Source organism: Spinacia oleracea, chromosome 2 (genome assembly GCF_020520425.1).
Source record: "Spinacia oleracea cultivar Varoflay chromosome 2, BTI_SOV_V1, whole genome shotgun sequence".
Classification (NCBI taxonomy): Eukaryota; Viridiplantae; Streptophyta; class Magnoliopsida; order Caryophyllales; family Amaranthaceae; genus Spinacia; species Spinacia oleracea.
The window spans coordinates 108,291,537-108,315,872 of NC_079488.1; the positions used below are offsets into that span (position 1 = coordinate 108,291,537).

A 24,336-nucleotide genomic window follows, 5' to 3' on the forward strand; every position below is an offset into this window, starting at 1 on the left:
CTCGACAAACAAGGAGCCGATATAAGAAGAGCCTACAACCCTCTCGGCTTTCACTGTTTTGTATACTTGTTGTATTTTAAGTTCTATATTGGTCTCTAAAAACCTTAGTGGTGTACTGGTGTAGCTAGTTTAGTTTGTCGTACTTTCTTTACTTAAAGCAAATTTATGCATCGCATTCCTCTGTTCACCAGTCACCAACTCACCCCCCATGGGCCAATGGCCCAACCCACAAATTCCCCCAAATAAAATAAATAAATAGGAAATTGAAAAAGAAAACGGGCATCAACGGCTTTTGGCATCTCTCTCCTTCGTCATACATTCAACATTCTCGTTTTCTTCAACCTTCCTTTCTGCAACTTTTTCTACAGATAATAATAAAAAGGTCAGCCCTTTAAATTTTAAGGCCTACATTGAAAATTCCAAAGAATTCACCAACATTTTTGGTATATCTCCCTAATTCTTATCAATTGATAATTCAATTATATCAATTCAAGTTTACAGCTTTACTCACTGACTATAAATTTTTGGCTGCTTTTTTTTTTTTTTTTTTATTTCTTTTTGTAGTTTTGCAGTTCCAATTTAACAAGAAATAACCAGAATTGAGAATTTGCTAACATCAATGGAGTCAAAGGCGCCACCTTGTCATCCTACTTATGATTTGAAGGCTGTCATCAAACTTGCCCTTGCTGAAGATTCTGCTGATCAAGGTCTCTTTCCTTTTGCCATTTCCCCAACCCCCTTTTTTTTCCTGCACTATTTTTAATGCTGCTATGATGGGTCTTCGTGAATTTGAACCACCCTTGAATTTTAGGGGTGACATTTTTGGGGTTATGTATTGAATTTTGGGAAAGGGTGTTTTGAATTGGAATGAAAAACACAAAAAAGGGTGCACAAATTCATGGATAATGCTTTTTGTTTGGAAAATTGAAGTTGTTTAGGATATGCAATTCTGAGGTTGATGTTGCATGCAAAAAGGTGTCTTGCCAATTACTCCGTTAGTCCGTTTTACTATCAAATTTTAGCCATTTTGATCCTTGGAAATTTTGGTTTACTTTCTCTGGAAGTGATGCTTTGAAGCTGATGGAATTGTGTGTATGGTAAAGTTCATATATAAGGAGTGTCACTGGTTCAATTCCAAGACTTTTGCAATTGGGTGAAGGTTGGGATTTGACATGAATTCAAAATGTAGAATTCTTATAAAAAGTTAGAAAGGAAGTGTGGGTGTCTATATTTGCATTTTAGTTTACTACTTTCTGGATGGTGGGGTGGTTGGTGATGCTAGGATCGTTCCTGAATTTTGTGGGCATAGCCGATTCTGTGTCACTCATGCTTAGCGGAATCTAATTAAGGATAGAAAAATCTCCGTGTGTTGCATTGAGCCTTGTCAATTATGTGGATTAAATTTTCTTACAACGAAGATAATGATTACCATTCAACAATGTTTAAGTACAATTAACAGTATCAGTTGAATGAGTGTGAAAGGGGTGAACATAGAATCAGGTTGTATCTTTAACTGAAGTGTCTGTGACTCTGTGACAAGTTACATGAAGCTAATGATTACATCATTTTTTAATGAAATGCTTGTTCTTAAATTGCAGGGGATGTGACATCTATGGCCACAATACCAGCAGAAATGGGAGTGGAAGCCCATTTCCTGGCAAAAGAGGATGGAATTGTTGCAGGTATAGCCCTTGCAGAAATGATATTCCATGAGGTGGATCCTTCCCTAAAGGTTTGATTCAATTGCATCATCTATATTGTCTTGACAAAGTGTTGCTTGTTTTTGATGATTTTGGACCTCTAAAATTTACATTTTTCTATCAGGTGGAATGGTGCCAGAAAGATGGTGATCATGTTCATAAAGGATTGAGATTGGGAAAAGTGTATGGTAATGCAATGTTTGACATTAGCTTTGTCATTGAAAGAACTTCAAAAGTTTCCTCCCCAATAACTGCAGTCTATGTTGTCATGCAGGAAGAGCACACAGTATTGTGGTTGGTGAAAGAGTGGTTCTAAATTTTATGCAAAGGATGAGTGGAATTGCAACTCTCACCAAGGTATTTGTTAATGCAATGGAAAATAGTTGATACACTTTTACCATAATAGTAGGCTGACCATATAGAAAACTTACTGTCACCAAATAAACAGTTAGTGTAGTGCACAGAGATGGAGATTTGGCTTGAATGTGACTCACTTTCACTAGAGATCTTGAATGAGTTCAATCCAGATCACTTGCACCCTAATCTAAACATGATCAGCATTCATTATGAAAGGAGATCACCCCCAAAAGATGAAGAATTTAGATGTTTATTGGTTAATGGATTTTTCTGACTAGCACCAACATAAAATTGTGTGAGAGGGCTTTTGATGTGTATAATATGCTCCGTGAAATACTCCAAGTGTTACTTTTTTGTAACTTTTATTTATCATCAATCCTTTGAACCAGATTTTTTATGAAAATATGTGGGACCAGGTGTGTTTTTTGAACACTAGCCTAGTTGATGTTTATTGGTTAGATAGAGTTGATTCATATTTTAGGTTAAAACATGTTTTTCAATGTTATTCAATTGCAATCGTTACACCTACTACTAAGTTGTGTATTAGACTTGACAAAATAGCTGAAAGTTTCATTTGTCTTCAGGCAATGGCTGATGCAGCATGTCCTGCTGTTATTTTGGAAACTAGGAAGACAGCTCCAGGTTTACGCTTGGTGGATAAGTGGGCGGTGTGTATCTTTCTTCTGCTAATCATATTTGATGTTTCAAGTAATGTTGTTGATCTTGGTGTCCTTTCTGCTATTAGGTTCTAATTGGTGGAGGGAAGAATCACAGGCTTGGTTTATTTGACATGGTGTTGATAAAAGATAATCACGTATCAATAGCCGGTGGTATCGCAAAAGCCCTGAAGGCAGCAGATCATTATTTGCTGCAGAATAATCTCAAGATGGAAGTTGAGGTAGTATTTTATTCTCCCGTTTTTCTTTTTGGTAGTTATAAATCATAGAAGATGTGTGCATAACAATGTAGTAGTTGACTCAAGTACTCTTAGGCTCCGTTTGGTTTGGTGTAAAACGTTATCAGTGTAAAATGATTTTCCATGGAAAACATTTTTCAAGGGAAAATACAATTCCAAACTAGTTTTCCTTTGTTTGGTTCCTTAGAAGAAAATGAGAGAAGACGGTGAAGATTGAAGGGGCGAAGGGAGAGGGAGGAAAGGTGGAAAAGTGGTTTCCCTCCCTTTCAAATGGAAATGGTTTTTCCACCTTTGAGGGAGTTATGGGAAATTGTTTTTCATTCCTTGCCAAACCAAACAACGTAAAATGCTTGAAGAGGGGAAAATCGTTTTCCATGAAAATGTTTTCCACCCTACCAAACAGAGCCTTAGTCGGAGTGCATATTGTGGCCAAAATTTGCAGCACTCTGAACTTACTTTGTTTCAAAACAGGTAGAAACCAGAACCCTGGAGGAAGTTAAGGAGGTGTTGGAGTATGCGTCCCAGAATAAGACTTCCTTGACGCGGATTATGTTGGATAACATGGTTATCCCACGACCTAATGGAGATGTTGATGTTTCAATGCTTAAAGAAGCTGTCAGAATGATCGATGGAAAATTTGACACTGAGGTAGCTCCTAATCTGACTGTTGACTTTTTTCCCTTTTCTGCAAGAAAAGCTAGCATTGGTGTAACATATATTATATCTGCTTTTTAACCTGTAGTTTTGATTAATACCTTATATATATGTAAACATGGAAACAAGAAGCATATTCAAGGATTGTAAATGCTTGTTTGTCTTTGCAAGTGAGTGTCATTATCATCATTACCCCATTGCCTCAAAGAGGCTCCAGCAAGAAGCAGGGTAAGGGACGGTCGGACGTACGCAACCTTACCCCTGCAATTGCAGAGAGGTTGTTTTCAATTTACCCAAAAGCGATAACGGGACGACCATTTTCTATTTCATGGAAATGAAGCGAAGAGGTATTAAGAGCCATTTTGATTTAGTCCATTACATCCCACAACCAAAAGAACAAATGAATCTTTGCAAGTGAGTGTATTAGGGGAAATTCAATCTTCATGCATTCAATAATAACGATACAATCATCAGATGCCTACTAGTCATGTTTGACGCAGTAAATATATATTTCCAATCTAGTCATCTCCGACGTGCAAACTAAATTTTCAATTTTGGTATCTATCAACGTTCTAAAGCTGATTCAATTTTGCAAACATTGATCTCTTAGTTGCTTGGTTGTTCATTTTTACAAATTCTTGGTTGATTCTTGACAAGTTTACTTGTTTGTATCTGTCTTAGACCAGATACATTATGTAAGTCCTCATTGCTTTGTTTTAGTAATATTATTTTCTGGTTCATATTGTACAGGCATCTGGAAACGTTACCCTTGACACAGTTCACCAAATTGGACAGACTGGAGTGACCTATATTTCTAGGTAAGAACCAAATAATTGGTTCGTCTTTGCAAACAGTATGACTTGTTGACGTCATTTATCATCCTGGATTCTGCTATTTTGTGGTCAAAACTTGTGGTACTAGAATATATTTCTTTAAGCATGGTAGTGTAGAGAATAATGGGTTAAAAAAGATGCAGATAAATAAGCTTATTATCTCTAAGATCAAGGCGGTTTGAGGACGCCCTTCAACCCCCGGTTTCAACTAAAGCTGAAAAGATGAATATATTTGTAGGAAATGCAGAGATAACATATACATTGATATGTATTTGGATTGAAATCGAAAATTTAAGAAATGATTTGATGCAATTGGTCATACACTCTAACTGACCTGTGAGGCTATGTGTATCTTAAAAGTATAGGGTTCTAGGAAGTCAGATGCTTAGCATAACAAAATAAACTTACTGTTTGGCATATTTGAGGAACTGCTGATTTTGGCCATGGTAAGTTAGAGAAAAGATTCAGAATGAATTAAGAACAAAGTTGAAATGTATGGATTACCCTAGATAAGTAGATTAGGATTGAGTACTATCCATAAGCTATAAGATTTTAAAGCTTTGCATCTCCACCATACAGACATTGTCTTTCTTTGAAATGTATTTATATATAATTTATAGTTAAGTGCTTATGTAAAAAAATTCAATTCAATTATTTTGTTTTGATTACTTAGTTGCTTTACCTCGTGGATTATGGTTTAGTTGCTAAATTTATGGTCTTTACCTTGTTTGTTGTCAGTTGTTTTTTTGTTTGCTACAACTCTATTACAAGTACTCAAGCAGTTATACTCTAATTCTAAATCAGCAGTTCATTTTTATTTTATTTTATTTTTAATATAATTCTGTGTATTGTGCAGTGGTGCTTTAACACATTCAGTAAGAGCACTAGACATCTCCCTTAAAATCGACACAGAGCTTGCACTTGAAGTTGGGAGGCGTACAAACCGTGCATGATTTGTGAACCGGTACGTGATCACTACCGCCCTTGTAGGTTCTTACTGACATTTATACAGAACGGCTCTCAGTTTCTGCAAATTAATAATTTTCATGAACACTAGCTGAACTGAGAGCAGGGTGCCCTGCCCTTTGTTTTTCTCTTTCTATACCCTTGACTATACTACACCATTTAACATGGTAGTTCGGTCCTTGTATCCGTAATAACATCACTGATAAGTGATAACCATTCAATAAGGTCTCATTGTAAGACGCTTTCTTCATTACTCTTGTCCATTTGATCAGAGCAGTAACGTGGGTTACGCATTCTCCCTTTCTGTATGGCTGTTGTACCCAAAAATAACTGCAATTTGCAGCCTGGAACTTGTTCATTTGATTCCAGAAAGAACACACTGTGCTCAGTGCTTCAAAGAAATCAGTTTTCGCTGGTTACATATGTCGATATCACAATTGTATTCATACTAACTTTTCAAGTGAAGTATGTTAGTATTGGTATTCTTTTGGCTTATACTTATGTTGCAACAAGATACTCACCCGTGCTGTCTTTGTGTATAACAAATAATTGGAGTTGGTGTCTGACTTTCGAAGAAAAAAGAGGAACAAATTGTGTAAAGATTTCTATTTATGTTCTTTTCTCATAATTAGTTTAGCTCCAATTTTTATGGTAAAGAAATCATACAGAAAACTGACTTCTTTATAAAAGCTGGACAAACAGGGGCCTACTTTGTGTTGTCTTCATTCTCGATTGGATTAAACGGATTTTATCAGTAGTTTCTTTAATCAAATTCTGGTCCTATAACACGTGCTTCATTGATATCACTCCAACACAATGGTATTCGACATTTTCTTCCATAAAGAGTTTCGTACAGGGCCATGCCAATGGTGGCTGGGTAACTGTTGTTGTATGAAAATTCCACCATGGGTTAAAACTTTTCTCACATTCCTTGAAAATCCAAAACACATGCTCTAAACATATCCTCGGCAATTTGATTAGTGCGTTCTGTTTATCCATCAGTCGTTGGATGAAAAGCAGTATAGAAGTTAAGTTTCGTTCCAGGAGCTTTCTGCAATTCTTTCCAATAGGTAGTTTGATACCTCGTATCACGATCAGAAATAATCGAACTAGACACTCCATGTAATCGCACAATGATGTTCACATATAATTCAGCAAGTTGATGTAAACTCCAATTATTCTTCATTGCTAAGAAATGTGTTGACTTTAATCGATCCATAATGACCCAAATAGCATTCATTCCCTTGGTAGACCTATGATAAAATCCTTTGACACTGAATTCGATTTCCATTCTGGCACATCCATAGGTTGCAACAAACCTGCCGGTCTTTGATGCTTTATCTTGATTTTCGGACATGTCAAACATTTAGCCACATATTCTGCCACTTCTTGCTTCATGATGCTCCACCAATACTTTTGTCTCAAATCTTTATACATCTTGTTTCCTCTAGGGTGAATCGAGTATGGTGAAGTATTAGCTTCATCTAAGATTCTCTTTTTCAATTTTTCTTCGTTTGGTACACGTGCCATCTTCTTGAATTACAAAATCAGGTGACTTCCCATTTTTCACTTCCCTTCTTATTCGTTCTAATTGCAAGTCATTACATTGTACTTTCTTAATCTCATTAATCAAAGTTGGTCACATTACTAACACATTTAAACAATAATTTCATTTCTTCTTAATGAACTCGATTTCCATCTTTTGCAAATCATCTTGGTTGGTTCGGGAAAATGATAATATTAAATTTAGGCGAGATTTCCAACTTAAGCATGTGCAACAATGTTAGCCTTTTCAGAATGGTATTGTATATCGAGATCGTAATCTTCAAGGAGTTCTAACTTCTAACTACCTACGTGGCCGCACATTGAGCTTCTTTTCTTTTTTTTTTTGAAAAAATATTTAAGACTTTTATGATAAGTAAACATTTAACACGAAACATCATATAAATGGTGTCTCCAGATATCGCCTACATTTTTACACAAGATTGATCTTTTCCAACCCGATCAATTTATCAAGTTCCCCATCAATCTAGTGGTAAAAATCCGTATGAAGGTGGAGTAGTTTTACAGTTTTACTTCAATTTTGGCGGTGACATCTTTGTGTAGCAGACTAGCACTTCAAAGTTCAAACAAAATACCCCTTTCTTCCGATTCTGATCAATCAAACACGCTTTCATAAGATAACCTCAAACCTCCATTTTCCCCAATTCTCAACAATGTCTCTCAATCTTCGCCAGAAACAAACAGGTAAAATTACTCATTTCTCTCCAAATCAAAACCCTAGAAACCCAAATTCATTCCAATTTAATCTGATTGCATAAATTAATTGCTGTTCTTTTGTGTTTGCAGAATGTATAATCAGGATGTTGAATCTGAACCAACCGGTGAATTCCTCAACAGGAATGGCAAACGAAGAGGTGTACAAGATCTTGATCTACGACAAATCTTCCCAAGACATTCTCTCTCCTCTCATCCATGTCAAAGACTTACGCAAGCATGGCGTCACTCTCTTCTTCCTCATCGATAAACCCCGCAAACCCATCCCCGACGTTCCCGCCGTTTACTTCATCCGTCCAACTCCGTCAAATCTTCAACGCGTGGTTGCGGATGCTGCTGTACCTCTATACGACACATTTCATCTCAACTTCTCATCTTCGATTCCTCGCCCTTTGCTGGAGGATCTTGCATCTGGGCTCCTCAAATCGAACGACGCCGTTTCAAGGGTTTCCAAGGTACATGATCAGTACTTGGATTTTGTTACTTTAGAGGATAACTTGTTTTCGCTTGCATTTAGTAATTGTTATGTGCAATTGAATGATCCTAAAGCTGAACAGAGGGAAATTGAGGAGATTATTGAGAAGGTTGTTGATGGGTTGTTCTGTGTTTTGGCTACATTGTCTGTAGTGCCGATTATTCGGTGCCCGCAAGGAGGGGCTGCCGAAATGGTGGCATCCTCTTTGGATCAGAGGCTTAGGGACCATTTATTGTCTAAGAATAATTTGTTTAGTGAGGGTGGGAATTTTGCCTCGTCATTTCAGAGGCCGGTTTTGTGTTTGTTTGATAGAAATTTCGAATTGGCTATGGGGATTCAGCATGATTTTAGGTACAAACCGCTTGTTCATGATGTGCTTGGATTGAGGCTTAATAGGGTGAGTGTGCAAGGAGAGAAGGGTGGGACTAAGTCTTTTGAGCTGGATGGGTTGGATCCATTTTGGGTGGCGAACGGGGGGTTAGAATTTCCTGAGGTGGCGGTTGAGATTGAGAATCAGCTCACCAAGTATAAGAAAGATGTGGATGATGTGAATCGGAGGACTGGTGGCACGAGCGGGGCCGAGTTTGATGGGACGGATTTGATTGGGAACACAAAACATTTGATGAGTGCAGTTAACTCGTTACCTGAGTTAACAGAGCGAAAGCAAGTGATTGATAAGCACACGAATATTGCGACTGTGTTGTTGGGTGAGATTAAGGAGAGGTCGCTCGATTCTTATGCTAAGAAGGAGTATGATATGATGGTAAGGGGGATTATTGATATGAATGAGTTGATGGGTGTGCTTAAAGGGAAGGGGTCCAAGATGGATAAACTCCGTTTTGCTATTATGTACCTTATTTCTTTGGAGATCGTTCCACAATCTGAAGCAGAAATGGTGGAGACGGCACTCAGAGAAGCTGAGGTTGATACTAGTGCATTTCAGTATGTGAAAAAGATAAAGTCATTGAATGTTCCGTTGACTTCTGCTAGTGCTGCAAGCAGAGGTAACATAGTTGGCTGGGCTGGGAATCTCTTGGCTGCTGGTATGAAGAATCTTATGTCAGGTGACAGTCAGCTGGCACTGGCAAGGATAGTTGAAGCTTTGATGGAAGGGAGACCTAACCAAGAGGTCGACTCCTACCTGCTATTTGATCCTCGAGCTCCTAAGTCTAGTTCTGGTAGTCATCTAAGAGGACCATTTAAGGAGGCTATCGTGTTTATGATTGGGGGTGGGAATTATGTGGAACATGCAAGCCTGCAAGAGCTTGTGTCCCGACAGCAGCCAGCCAGGCATATTATATATGGAACGACAGAGATTCTCACTGGGGCTGAGTTTGTTGAGCAGCTTGCCTTACTGGGGAAGAAGATGGGGTTGGGGGCTAACCTTGCTCCTTCAGCCCATTGATCGAGTTCATCTGCTTTTCTGAGAATTAGTGAACTTGTTAGGCTTCTATACAGAGGATTGTTTGAAGAATTAGTCATAGTCAAATACATATGTTGAAGAGGTAACGAGACAGCTTAATAGTTTTGTAAAAGTGAGTAGATATTTACTCCTGTATAATCTTCAGTTTCAATCCTCTTCTGATGTATCTCTGTGCGGAAAGATACATGTTATTAGTTTTCCTTCTTGCTTTCATCATGTTATTCGTGTATTCTTTACATCTGGAATTTTTCTTGATTCAAGTAATTTTATTGCTCTGACAACTTGACTAAGATTTCTAGCTGTAAAGGTTGTTCTTCTTGTTGTTTTCAGCTTTATGAAACTCTCTCTTTGGATATCCGTATGTTCCTTGTTTGCATGCTACTTCTTGATTCCTCTTTCAATCTTCATTGTGATATTCTGTATGCACACCTAGATAAGAGTGTTCTGCACACCTCTGGTTTCTTCCTTTAAGATTGTTGTTGGTCAGAAGATATGTGAAGATGTGCTTCATCAATTAAACAATCAATTGCTTAATAGAGGCCTTCCTAGATGACATTGGACCTCTTTAAGCTGTAATTTTGGTGGCACCGTCTGTTTGGACGTCTATGGTGTTATTGAAAGAATTAATATTGTAAGAAGTTAGAAACAGCATTTCTGCAATGATGCACAAAAACGATTACCAACTATTGCAAGTTTGAGGCTCAAATTGGAAGGTAATGACTTTTCATATTAGATATGCAGTAATTTGTTTCTGCAGGAGACTATGTTTGCACTCGTGAAGTGTATGGTAATGCAATGTTGACATTAGGCTTTGTCGTTGAAAGAATTTCAAAAGTTTCCTCTCCAATAACTGCAGTCTATGTTGTCATGCAGGAAGAGCATATAGTATTGTGGTTGCTGAAAGAGTGGTTCTAAATTTTATGCAAAGGATGAGTGGAAATGCTACGCTCACCAAGGTATATGTTAATGCAATGGAATAGTTGATACTTATATACCATAATAGTAGGCTGACCATATAGAAAGCTTACTGTCACCTTGATTCCCTGCCTAATTGCCTACCCACCCCACCAAATGAACAGTTAGTGTAGTGCATGTAGATCTGTCTTGAATGTGACTCACTTTAACTAGAGATCTTGAATGAGTTCAATCCAGATCACTTGCACCCTAATCTAAACATGGTCAGCATTCATTAGAAAAGGAGATCACCCCAAAAGATGAAGAATTTAGATGTTTTATTGGTTGATGGGTTTTTCTGACTAGCCCCAACATAAAATTGTGTGGGAGGGCTTTTGATGTGTGTAATATGCTTCTTGAAATACTCCACGTGTTATTTTTTTGTAACTTTTTTTTTTTATCATCAATCCTTTGAACCAGCTTTTCTGTGAAAATATGTGGGACCAGATGTGTTTTTGAACTCACTAGCCTAGTTGATCTTTATTGGTTAGATAGAGTTGGTTCACATTTTGGATTAAAACATGTTCTTCAATGATTATTCAATTGCAACCGTTACGTTACGCCTGCTTCACAAGGAAATGGAACGAGGAGAGCATTGATACTAAGTTGTGGGTGAAAGTTATAGAATCTATGTAATTTGATAGATCTTGTTCGGCTTTCCTGGACTACAAGATTGCAGTGTCAAAAGTATGCCACCCTACCGATATCATTAGGCTTGCATGATGTGCTAAATGTAATTGGTGCTTTGCTGTGTTTGAAATCAGTTTTAAAGATAATAGTGTGGAAATAAGTCTAGGATATTTGTTTTGATGCAGCTCTTGTGTATTACAATTGACAAAATAGCTGAAAGTTTCATTTGTCTTTAGGCAATGGCTGATGCTGCATGTCCTGCTGTTATTTTGGAAACTAGAAAGACAGCTCCAGGTTTACGCTTGGTGGATAAGTGGGCGGTGTGTATTTTTCTTCTGCTGACCGTATTGATGTTTCAAATAATGTTGTTGACCTTGGTGTCCTTTCTGCTATTAGGTTCTAATTGGTGGAGGGAAGAATCACAGCCTTGGTATATTTGACATGGTGTTGATAAAAGATAATCACGTATCAATTGCCGGTGGTATCGCAAAAGCCCTGAAGGCAGCAGACCACTATTACCTGCAGAATAATCTCAATATGGAGGTTGAGGTAGTATTTTGTTCTCCCTTTCCTTTTGGTAGTTATATCATAGAAGATGTATGAATAACATGTAGTGATAGAGAAAGATTAAACGTGCAAGAAGTGATTGAGAATCCACCAAACACACCTGACCCAACAGAATCACACCAAGCACCAAAACCTATCGTCACCCACCAAACACATTGGACCTACTCGACCCCACAACCTACCACGACCCATTATGTATTATGTCTATTTTTTCGACACAACCCACGACTCAACCCACACTAAGTTGAATGAGGCAGGTCGTGTGTCAATTATCCCCGACCTACTACTCACCAAACTCACCCATGACCCACCCATGACCCACCCAACCCGCCACATTGACCATGTTGATGCTAGTTTACCCACAAATTGTGATTTTTTCCCCCTTCATATATGTTATTTCCACCAACACAATTACACAAGTTGGTGGAGAACTCACCAACGGCATGTCATAAGGTCAAACCCCACCAGTTGCGTTATGTTTAGGAGCGGCTCAAGCGTTGACCTGTGTAGCTATGTTGACTAACCTGGGATAAGTGTTGGTTTATTAAGGTCTTTGTTTTTACCTGCTAAAAAGTAATTAAAAATATATATAATGTAACTTTCTTTACCAAATCAAGCTTAGATTCTTTCTCATTCCCACCAAATGGGCCATTAAAGATTTTGGTTGTCAAAAGCGTATTTGGGAGACAGTTAAATAACTTATGGTTATGTAAATATATATGATAAAAAAAAGGTGATTAAATTACTCCGTCCGTATGTTTTAGGAGTCAAAACTAATACTTCCGAACATATTTTTTTAGAGTCACAATTCCATTTTTGGTAACTTTTACACCCATCCCGCAATTGTTTACTCCCTTCGTCCATTTTTGTTCTTTACGTTTGCTATCATGCACGCGATTTAACAACTAATTAATGTGGATTGGTATTCCATTTTTGTTTTTTATTTAAACAATGCAAATTACGTTTATTTATAATGTTTTCACTTTTATCCAAAATCTGATATTGGAATAATATGAAAGATTTAATTCCCAAATGGAAAAATGTGAGAGATTAAATGTTCTAATGAATTTAATTGGTTAAAATAATCATTTGGCACAACTTATGACAAAATATTAAGGTATTTATGTGATATTATAAAAGGAAAGATTCTCAATGTAAATAACAAAATGAGATACCCTAAACGGATATGTAAAGAACAAAAAGAAACGGAGGGAGTATTATTTTTTACTTTCCTATGAGCTCACTTAAACCATAAATAATTTTATTTTTAGTAACTTTACACCCCACATGTAATTTTTATTTTTATTTTATTGTCAATTACCCCACTTGTATCAATATTATATCAAATTTAACTATGCTTCCTTACTTCTCATTTTCTGAACCCCAGGAGCGTGTAAGGGAACACTTTGCACCACATGGCGTCAGAGTCAGTATATAGCATCATATGTTGTTCAAACATGGTGCAGTGGACTTCTGGGTCGGTTGACCCGTCATACTTGCTGAGCGGGAATTTCACTTTTTCCATTTGTTCTTCTAGGATATCCATGCACAGGGGTGAGTTCACTGGTTTAATGGTATAGCGGCGCGGCGCATATCCCTGGGGTGCCTCTCTCGTTTCTTCTATGACAATGTTTTCAGGCTGGTTGCGCATGGCGACCACATTATGCTTATTGTGTTGGGGTTCAGGTTGTTCTACATCATGACCTCTGAATAGATCTCTTATTGGCAATATTTTCCTCTTTTGGCCGACGGTGGTTTCCGTTGCTTGGTTACCGACTGGCATTTCCACGGGTGTAGGTTTTGTGTTGGTTCTCCTTCCTGATTTCAGGGCCGAATCACGACTTGTGCTGTGGTCTGTTCTACTTGGCGGTGAGTTTTGATGGTATTTGGATGGAGTTTCTTATCAGGCTCTGCCTCGGAGTCGTCGTCCTCGACTGTGTACCCCAGGAACTGAGGGGTGTGTCATTGTTCTTGTTGCCCGTCGCTGTTGGGGTTTTACTAACACCCGATTGGCTTCCTAGATGGGGGTTGGGTTGTGATTCAATGGGTGTTATAGTCGGTTCTCCTGCTGACTGCATGGGTTTCAGATGTGGAGTTGGTTTGACTGTCGCCTGTGTGCTTTGTGGGGTTGTTTTCGAAGTGTGTTTTTTGCTCTTTTTGTTTGAATCCGACTGAATACCTTCCATTGTTTATATATCTAATTTTCTTTTACAACTGTAGGTTTGTTTTCAGGTGGGGATTCCCCTCCCCTAGCGCCAATTGTTCCAGTAGCGAATTTAGTAGCGAATTTGGCACAGGGTAGGGTTGATTTGTCTCTAATGCTCGTTGTTGACTGTATGCTGCACAATGAGATGGTTAACTAGCCTCGAGGATGATCCAAGAATTACCCCTCCGATGCATAAGTCAGATTACGCTGATTGCTCTGTAATAAATGCTTACAAGAATGATTGGGTTCGATTACGTACCTTTGGCATTGAATGGGGGTCCATATTTATAGACGGGTCCTTTCTATGGAGGATACGGGTTATTACCCTTTGGTCCCTGATCCTCTTTTTGGGACCCGTGAGGTGGGTGTCGGCAGAGAAATGCCGACTATAGATAGTCAAGCCCAAATACCGACTGTAGTCTTGGCCTGCATTGCTTCTTTGGCCTGCATTGCTTCTTTTGTATCTTTATTTGTGATATAGGATGAACGTGTGTCCTAAAAAATACGGTGGGGTATCATGTATGAGATTCAACATGAAAGTCATGCTAATAGAAATTTGTTGTAGGGTTCTCTATATAATTTACTAAGCAAACAAATAAAAAAAAAATAGTTAGCAAAACACAATTCAACATTTGACTAATACGAAGTATTATTTTCATAATAATAACACAAGGCAAACTCACTCGTGTGTCAACTAGTGTCAACCCTATACTAGAAGAAGTGGAAAAGAAGTCTTGGGTCCTAGAAAAAAGGACCCATTTGGACTCCCTTATATAGAAATGATCAAGTCCAACTTTGGGCCACAATTGGGGGCCCATTAACTACAAACCATACGACAAAAAATTTCATGAGAAATAAAAAATAGTATTACAAGTATTTGGATAATATTTTGCATAAAAAAATGTTAATGAATTGTATTTTATTCTGATTATGATGCAACATGCATGACCACCCAAATTAATAATTAGTTTAATGTGATTGCTTGGATGTACTAATCCTTACTTTTAGTTATTAATTTGAATTAATCAAAAGCCAAAAGATTGGAGTACGTCAAATCATTTTCAATCATCGTTGTGGTTCAATTATTATGATTGCCGTATCTATAGTGGTTACACAAAGTAATCACAAAATTTGGTCTTGTTATTTTATTAATCCGAGTATTTAGAGGACAAAGAATGCACCTACAATGTCCTACTAGACATCCTCATGTACTTCATTCATATGAGTGGGGTTTAGAAATTTTTATTATCGGTCCGTTTGGTAGCTGGTAATAAATGGTGGAACTATGAACGAATTTAAGTGTGATTTGATAAGGAAGGTAACATCTTAATGTCCATGGTAGTGTAATCTTATTGCATTGCAAACTTGTGTTTTCTTCATAAATTTCTATTCTCATCCCCAAAATATAATGCACTGTAATAAAATTTTATGGAGAAAAGAAACAATTTTGGGGTGAACACTAGCATTAATATCGAAATGAGCATTATTGACTTTCTTTACAAATACATATTCAAATTCATTGTCATTATCATATTTATTACCGGCTACCAAATGGATCATTTGTGTTAATATGTGATAAAGTCTTATAGTTAAACTAAGACGTGGTTACCTTTAAAAAAAACCAATCATGGTTGCACTACCAAATGATGCCTCAAGAAGGGGATGTCGGAGAGAGAGATTTTTTTGGCGGTATAATAGAGCAGGCACTATATTACTTCAAATTAATTTCCGCCAAATTAGTAATACTTTGGGAAAAAGAACCATTACGAAAATAGGGTTGCTCTGTAATAAATGTTTCAAGGAGAACAGGATATTCAAAGAATTTTTAAGTGGCTATTGATATTCTATTGTTTGATGTTCTAAACCCATGTAGCTAGACATAGAGTTCGAGTCACTGAACCTATGTGATTCTTCTATCAGATAGTGAAGAAACCTACAACTTGCAGTCAAACTATTATCATGTAGATTAATGAGTTTGTGACTTGTAAGAAATCTATGACGAAACTCAGATTCCCTAAAATGGTTACACTACTACAAAACCCGCCAGTTGGAGACGCTATTTAGCCCATTTTACGACGATAAAAAGCGTCGGGAAATTAGCTCTCGACGCTTCCTAGAAGCTTCGAGAAAATTGCAGTCGAGAATTTTCTCGACGCTTTCGATCGTCGAGATTGAAGTCGCCTTTTGCCGTCCACATTTTTAGTCTGGCGTCGAGAGGATCGACGCTTTTATTCGTCTAGAATTTTGATATTGGTATCGGCAACATTATTTTCCCGCTATGTCCACCTTTAAATATATAATTTTCTCGACGCCTAAAAACGTCCAAAGATTTTGTTTGTCGACGCTAAAAAGCGTCCAAAAGTTTTTGCTGACGTGAATTTTAATCTAAATGAGCACGACTCCAAAAGGCGTCCATTTATTTGTATAAGCTTTTTCTTCCACGTATTCGTGTATCGCATATAAAGTATCATTCATCACAATTATAAATTTTTTAAAAATAAAGTGCAACACAAGATCAATGAAACCTGAATTGTGAATAATTGGTCTTCAATTAACAATAAAATTAACTTACAAAAACTCAAGTAGTTTAAAATCATAGTACGTACACGTATGTTACTAACCAGAATCCAAAAATACACGCATCTATATCACTAATCGAAATCCTAACCAACAGTCCAAAACAACATCATAAATCAAACCCAAGAAATTTAAACTAAAACCTAAACTAACTAACTAGCTAGGATGTACTATATATACTAAATATAGATGATCGATGGTAGTAGCTCATATGAAGCTCATCTGTCTTGGCCTTCATGCTGCTTTTGCACCTTATCATGTTGGATGACCTTCAAAGAAAAATACAATTAAAATGTAATAAGTACATACTAAGTCGGAAACCAAAACCACGAAGGAAATTAAATACAACATGAGGAGAATTTCATATAAATTGTTTAATCACGCAAATTGTTTACATATCTTTGGACTTTAGCCTATTAGTTTTTCATGTAGGTTCATTCTTTTGTATTCATCATGGCTGAAGAAGGAATTCATTACCTTAGTTACTTAGAAGAACGGTTCTTCTAGTGCAACTCTTAGGAAGATCAATAGGTTAAACCTATGGCCTTTTTACTCTTAGGAAGATCAGTAGGTTACTCTGTTTCATTTGATTCTAAAGCCTGAATTTCTTTGTCTATAGAAGCAACCCAACGTGGACGATCTTTAGCTTTCTTATAGAATGATGGCTCAAAGACAAACCATCACATTTGAGATGAAAGAACAAAAATAGGATTTGAGTTTAAAAAAACATAAAATGAATGAAAAGAGGAAGAAAATGATTATCTTCTGGTATTTATCTAGGTCTTATGACAGGTATAGAGTGGACAAAATCATTATATTCGGAAGGTAGTTTAGGTACACATGTAGAATAACAGGTACAAACATAGGTAAGTTTGAGTTGGAAGATGAGGATGGGTGTGATGTGGACAGGAAACAATAGGAGAAGAGACATTCAAATAAACATCTCTATTAGATAATCTTAGTTATCTGTGATTGGAAATGTGATGGAATGGTAGTCTATATACATGGATTATGTCTGCATAAACATAAAAATAAAACTAATCAGTGTAAGTAAACCATAAACAAGTTTGAAATTTAAAACCAATGCACTTGAAGACATAAACAAGAATATACCAAGCAAGAAAGCCACACGTACAAGATGACTCTTACAGGGAAAAAAATCACCATCAAGTAAATGGCCGAAATACCAACAATCAGGCTAAGATACAAGAAATCCGAAAAGATATTTAGAACAAAATTCAGCTGCCTTTCTTCTTTAACTAAGCTTACTTAAAAAATTATTAATTTCTTGACATATTACGATAATTAATCTTTCACACTATCTTACATCTTTCAACTGTTTTTTGGCAGTTGTTGCATATATCTTACTTAACCTGTGTAGAAATTTTGAAGAAATTAGGGAAAGTGGGTCATGATGAAACTAATGTTGCAAGGGTCTGATAGTAGAGATCAGATCAGAGATAAATATCAATAGTACGTATAGGATAATGGGGATCAGACCAACATTACAGCTTTGTGTAAACAGGCCTTTGCTTTATCCATTATGTTTCTTGGAAGAGTTTACAAATTCAATAACTTCATTCAATCTTCCCAACTGCAAGTGTTGATAGGTATCACAGTGAAGAGGCTACATCCATAATTTATATCTTCACAACCACAACTTAAATTAATCATTGCATAAAAACCCATAGAAAAAATTGCATACTTGACCAACTAGTAGTATGTCCCCCTTTGCCATAATGTTTATGCTTTTAGTTACCAGGAGTTCTCTGGCTATTTACAATTGGAAGTAAGAGTTTTCAACATATTTAATTCTATAATATTGCAAAATAGAGTCCAGTCTTATAAGTCTGCTTCTTATTCTCCCAATCCATTCACTGAGTTACTTACGGAATCGAAAATCTTTCAGAGGTAACTAATTAGGTACAAACAGGCCATAATTTCTGGTGGAGAAAAAATGAGTCTGACGCATGTTCAATACTGAAACCTAATGAGCATCCTTTAGTGATTTACTCTAGTATGGACTTGTGGAGTATGAATGAAGGAATCTATGCTAGAGAATATCAGGAAAACAGAAGAATCACCATCAGGTACAATGTAGTAAGAGGTTCTTATCAGTTTCTGTTTTATAACGACAAACGGAAGGTAACAATGCAGCATATAGGGGATTATCAACTCATGAGTAATAGGGGAATAACAAATAGTGGAAAATGGAAAAAATGTTAGGGGAAAGTAATATGCTTCTTTTCTCATTACCAATATGAAAGCACGTATTAAGGCAAAAACAATTCTCATTAGCCTTACTCCAAGCAGTGTAATGTTCAAATATGTATATATATATATATATATATATATATATATATATATATATAAGTGAAATTACAATGAATGAACAACTAATAAACAACACAAAGTAATTACAGCTTATTGTCCACAGAACCAGAATCATGATTTTTCCCTCTCCAAAAGAACTAAAGCTCACATTTTATTACCACCAACAAGTTATATCTCAAAATATAAACACTCTCCCATATAACCTGCATACATTAAGAGCTAACCTGCACACACAATCTTGTCACCTAGTATGGACCTTGTCTAGCTAGGTATTCTGTAATTGGGGAGTATTGTATTCAACTTCTTCAATAAAAAAAAACGGAGGCAAGTATACATAAAATCCATATACTAGTTGTACCCCTCATGCATTCAAAACAATTTACATCCTCATATTGAAATATTAAATACGTCTAACGAAAGGAGATGTTGATCTTTATCTAAAAGTCCAAAGATAACGTACTTTTGGGTTGGAACTCAATTTACTTTTGGGTTTTCTGCCTATCTTGGCTTGATTAAACAATATATCAAATTATCAATGCATCATATAGAGAGACTAGAGTCCATATACAACTTTTTTGGGAATTGTTATTTTGTAAAGTATACTTTTGCATAGAATGAAAAATAAATCAATTAGCAAGCAAACTGGGATTATTACAACCTCATATATAAATTGAAGAGATAAGATTTTCTTTAGAAAAAATACATGTAGGACTTGATCTAACTCTAGTGATAGACTGACGTCTCGTAAAATGATCAATTAGCTAAAACCGAGATAAATTATTCGTAAAATGATATTCTGTAAAAGTCATTCATCAAGAAGATAACGAATCCAAAACCTTAAACAATGAACAAGCATTAATAAACTAATCCCTATAAAACGATCAATCAACAATAAATCTAGATGCTTAACATTCATAGGATAACCAGGTCAGAATTTATCAAAATCAACATAATAATTCATACCTTTACAAAATTAATTCTTCAATCTACACGGTTATACATAACTGTATAACACTCAATGAGAATTTCAGAAAATTGACAGTTTAAAGATGGAGAATAGGAAATAGTTTATTGCGTACCTCAGAAATTCGAGCACAAGGAAGCAGAATTTGGAAGAAAACTCAACTGAATATAAATTAGAAGAATCTCGGGGTTTCCTCCTCTTTAATGTGTGAAGGGTGATGAGATCGAAGATGAAAATTCAATGAAAAAGGAATTTTCCACCAACCTGGGTACAAAAAATGTTGGAAGAGATAAACCCTTGAATTACTCCTCGAAAGTGCACCTTGCGATTCAAGCTCACTAATAATCCCTTGCACAACCTGTAAAACAATTCACAATCACCAAAAAAGTAAAATATGGACGAGGAACTCCCTCAAAAAATTCCAAACAATTGGGAAAGTATAAACGATAATCACCTTTCAGAAATCAAGAGACTGAGCATAATCGAAAATCGGTCAAACCATATCAGAATCCTAATCAAAATTAATTCATAAAAATCAGAAGAACAAAAAAAATCACCCAAATCAAGAACTAAATAACTGAAAAAACATCAAAATTAAGAAGATTAATTTAGTGGAGAAAGAAACGCTTAGCAGATTGAGCAGGACCTCTGAGAGAAGAGAGGATGAAGTAGAGAAGTTGTTCGCCGAGTTTAGGATTGGAGTAGCATAACAGTCAGTAGATCGAGTGAGACGATTTTTCTAGGGTTTCTGCTAGGAGTTAGGAAGCAGTTTAATTTTTTAAGAGCGGGCCTGTTAGCTAAAGGTTATAACATCGCGCAAATCAATATACAAGAAAACACACGTGCAAGGCACGCGCATTCTCGACGCGGAAAGGAGCCGAAGAAATGCTCGACGCCCAAAAGCGACTAGAAAACGCGGAAATTTAATTTTCCCCCAACGCTAAAGCCCAAGCGTCGAGCTCCTTGCGTCCAAAAATCACGCCTTTTGTAGTAGTGTTAGAGGCCATATATAGACTCAATGTTTAAAATGGTTAAAGGCCATAAAACATAATCAATGTTTTGATGACAAAATTGAAATTTTGTTGATTTGCAAGAATGGTTTACACCTATTGGTTGCAAATTGGTTTTAAGAATAAAAACCATCAAAACATGAAATTGTATTCACACACAAAGCTAGATTGTGTTCATGGTGTGGATTGTGTTGAAACCTCATGCAAAATTGTAATGTTCCAGTCTATAAATCAAGCAATAATTGCATATTGGTACATATAGCAATTGGATGACAAAATGAATGGGGTCTCACCTTTGCGGAAAAAAAAAAGTTTAGGTCCTTAACGGTGAAAAATCGCAAAGGAGACACCATTCTTTATCTTAACTATATATATCGAGCAGTCATTATGCTCACAAAATAGGGGGACCAATATGACGGAGTGATACCGAGGTACTATGTACTCTGGGGTTGTTTGGTTAACATATAAAAGTAGGGGGAAAATCATGAGAATTTATAAATTGGATAGTTGTTTGGTTGACATAAAAAAGTAAAAATGGAGAAAGTTGAAATTCATGGCAAGTTTGAGTTCCTATAAAACATGGGAATTAAATTACTTAGCCCCCCCCTTGATCGATCAAAGTTCATGGGAATTTCTAATTCTCATGTTGTCAACCAAACAACTTTAAGAAATAAGAACTAATTTCCCTTGAATTATGACTTCCTGTGTATATGGGATTGAATATAATTATAAGAAAGGAGATTAAATAAAATTGTAATAATCACATAAGTTCTCTCTAGTTCTTTCTATTTACATATTTCTAGGTAAATGAGTGTAATCAGCATTATTTGAGACATACTAATCTATATCCGAATTTATCTAAACTTATTACTGATCCACAACTAACAAAAACTATTTATTTTAGGAAAATTTGTCAAAAAGATCCTTTTAAAACACAAAAATTGTGAGAAATGACCTTTTAAAAAAAAAGTTGTCAACCAAGGCCCAAATTGGATTTTTTTTTTGTCAATCAGGACCAAGTGTCAATTTCTGGCAGTCAACCATCACTTTCCAGCGTTGACTGGCGCGTGACAAGCACGTGATTGACTTTTAGCCTTTTTTTATTTTTTAAGTTTTTCCCTCCAAATTTATTTCACCTCCCCCACTTACCCCAACTAACCAAAAAAAAAAAAAAACTGAAACACCTCGATTTTCTCTCTCCTGCTGCGCAACTCCTCAGCTTCGTCTTCCTCTTCACATCATTAATGGCAATTGATTGCTTGAGTCAGAAATCATTGAACCAAGGTTGTTGAAGTGTTTATTAAAGGTAAAATTCCCTCTCTCCTCTGTCATTAATTTTCTCATCTGTTTTGCCCTAAAAAAATCGAACGAATATTTCTGAAAGATTCGTCCTTTTTCTGTGCATCAATGGCGAAAGGTAATAAAGGCAAGGCAAGGGGGACCAGAACCAGCAAGGCAAGGGGTAAAAGTAAGCCAGTGATATTTACCTTCAAAGTTATCCAAAAATCAAGGTGAGTATTAGTTTAATTGCATAATTTGGGAATTTAGGGTTTGTTTAATTGCTAGTGGGTTAATATGATTAATTTAACTGATTAGATAATTAATTAAAGTATTATGTATGTTAAATAACCAATTATGTTGAAAAACCCCAAATTTTTGTCCCCAATTGAATTGACAGAAAAATTAGGGTTGCGCAATATTTGTTGTTAATTGGATTAAATAAAGGATGATATGCTTAGTGATTGTTAATTGGATTTATTTGCTTATTTTTTGTTAATTTGATATATATGGCTAATTAGTGTTAAATATTTCCTCAATTAGCTTGTTTGGTTTATTTAGTGGTATTGTATTTATTGGATCATGTTCCTAAATTATGTCATTTGTTGTTTGTTTTTTGGTAATGTGTAAACCAGATTTAACGGGAGGATACCGGTTGATTATCCCGTATATAGAATGAAGGATCCAATAGACATTAGGCTTTATCATGGGGGTAAATTTGTGACTCGTAGTGGGAAAACAACGTATGAGAAAGGTGAAAGTAGTAAGTACGGGTTAACATTGCACCCTAATGTCCAAGAAGTCTGTTATTTTGAATTTGTGGGCTGGATTAAGGGTGAATTAGGCTATAAAAATGAGGGGACAATTTGGTATAGGGAACATGGGAAGACTCTGTATACTGGGAGGAAATAACTGGTGAGTGATGATGATATACCTGATTTTCTTTTTAGTAGGGAGGCAGATGGATGGTACCATCTATATGTAATCGATGAGCCTGAGAAAGAGGTGTTTCAGAGTTTAAAATTTGGTCCAGGTGTAACATTTTACACTGATTCAGAAAGTGAGAGTGGGGGGCCTAGGGGAAGGGATTTGGGTAGCATTAATTCTGGTGACTCATCAATGGGTTGTGAGTCATCAAAGGGTGAGTCATCAGGAAGCATATTTGGGAGTGGGGGTAGTACTAGTGGGGCCCAACAAGATGCTAGTGACAAAAACCCTACCTCTAACCACCAAAACAATACAGCTGCTTCAATTATCACACCACCAACCAACCCCATTCCCACACCAGAAACTATCCCACAGACAACTCAAACCGCTGCAGATTCAGTTCCCACCTCACAAACAATCCCAGAAACTGGAAAAAAAACATCTGCAGCTTCTAAGGCAACTCAAAGCAAAAGGAAATTTGTTCCTAGTAGGGATAATATAGGGCTTGATGCAGTCCCAGAAACTGATGAACCAGGTGGTTTTGGGTCTGACCTAGATTTTGGGTATGACAGTGGGTCTAGCACTGATGAGTCTGTTTATTTGAGTGAGGGAGACTATGAGGATGAGAGTGATGATGACTTGTTTGCTGAGTTTGTTGACACAGAAGTGAGGGAGGTTTTGTCTAGTGGGTTAGTTGGTGGGGTTGAAAACAGACAGCCAGTGGAGGGAGAGGTGCCAGTGGAGCAGGTAGTGGTGCAAGATCCAGTTGCAGGGGAAGGTGATCATGGGGATTATCACTTAGCCAGTGATGAGGATCTGAATGACACTGATGAGGAACTACATAGTCCAGCTGGATCTGATGATGAGGGGGGAAAATACCCAGTTTTTAACCCAGATGTAGATTTTAAGCACAAGATTAACCTAACTGTTGGGCTAAAATTTCCTTCAAATAAGGTTTTTAGGAAGGCTTTGAGGCACCATCAGATAGATGCTGGTGGAAATTATTATTTTTTGCATAACAAGAGCCACAGAGTTAGTGTTTACTGTAAAAAGAAGTGTGGATGCCCTAGGAAAGCTGGTAGGATAGTGAAATGTACTTGCAATCAGAAGAAGAAGTGTCCCTTTAAGGTTCATTGTAGGAAATTAAAGGGTGGGGAGACAGTACAAATTAAAAGCTTAAACCTAAAGCATATCTGTGGTCATCAATATGACAATGATAAGGTGACTGCTGAGTACTTAATTAGCAGAGAGATATTTGGAAGATTTTAGGGATGAACCTTCAATGAGC

General features: G+C 36.6%; 2 protein-coding genes across 4 annotated transcripts; both read left to right on the plus strand.

Annotated features, from left to right (window-relative positions):
* The first annotated feature begins 241 nt into the window (after nucleotides 1-241).
* Nucleotides 242-5,921, plus strand: LOC110782161 (quinolinate phosphoribosyltransferase [decarboxylating] 1a). Of its 2 annotated transcripts, none has more exons than XM_021986275.2 (10): nucleotides 242-382; nucleotides 565-707; nucleotides 1,599-1,732; nucleotides 1,825-1,888; nucleotides 1,975-2,057; nucleotides 2,642-2,725; nucleotides 2,803-2,955; nucleotides 3,445-3,621; nucleotides 4,378-4,445; nucleotides 5,317-5,921. In XM_021986275.2, the coding sequence occupies exons 2-10, from the start codon at nucleotides 620-622 to the stop codon at nucleotides 5,411-5,413; spliced, it is 948 nt and encodes a 315-aa protein (XP_021841967.1). In that variant the 5' UTR covers nucleotides 242-382; nucleotides 565-619; the 3' UTR covers nucleotides 5,414-5,921. The 2 variants fall into 2 exon arrangements, with proteins under 2 accessions (XP_021841967.1, XP_021841966.1); XM_021986274.2 differs by having other exon boundaries at nucleotides 283-443.
* A 1,530-nt stretch (nucleotides 5,922-7,451) lies between these two features.
* On the plus strand, nucleotides 7,452-14,503 carry LOC110782160 (SEC1 family transport protein SLY1). 2 transcript variants are annotated; one of them, XR_002531896.2, is made up of 6 exons: nucleotides 7,452-7,673; nucleotides 7,776-9,683; nucleotides 10,475-10,557; nucleotides 11,422-11,505; nucleotides 11,582-11,734; nucleotides 13,140-14,503. XR_002531896.2 is itself a non-coding variant. In XM_021986273.2 (2 exons), the coding sequence occupies exons 1-2, from the start codon at nucleotides 7,643-7,645 to the stop codon at nucleotides 9,581-9,583; spliced, it is 1,839 nt and encodes a 612-aa protein (XP_021841965.2). In that variant the 5' UTR covers nucleotides 7,453-7,642; the 3' UTR covers nucleotides 9,584-9,891. The 2 variants fall into 2 exon arrangements, 1 of the variants encoding a protein (XP_021841965.2); XM_021986273.2 differs by lacking the exons at nucleotides 10,475-10,557; nucleotides 11,422-11,505; nucleotides 11,582-11,734; nucleotides 13,140-14,503 and having other exon boundaries at nucleotides 7,453-7,673; nucleotides 7,776-9,891.
* Nucleotides 14,504-24,336: the final 9,833 nt, after the last annotated feature.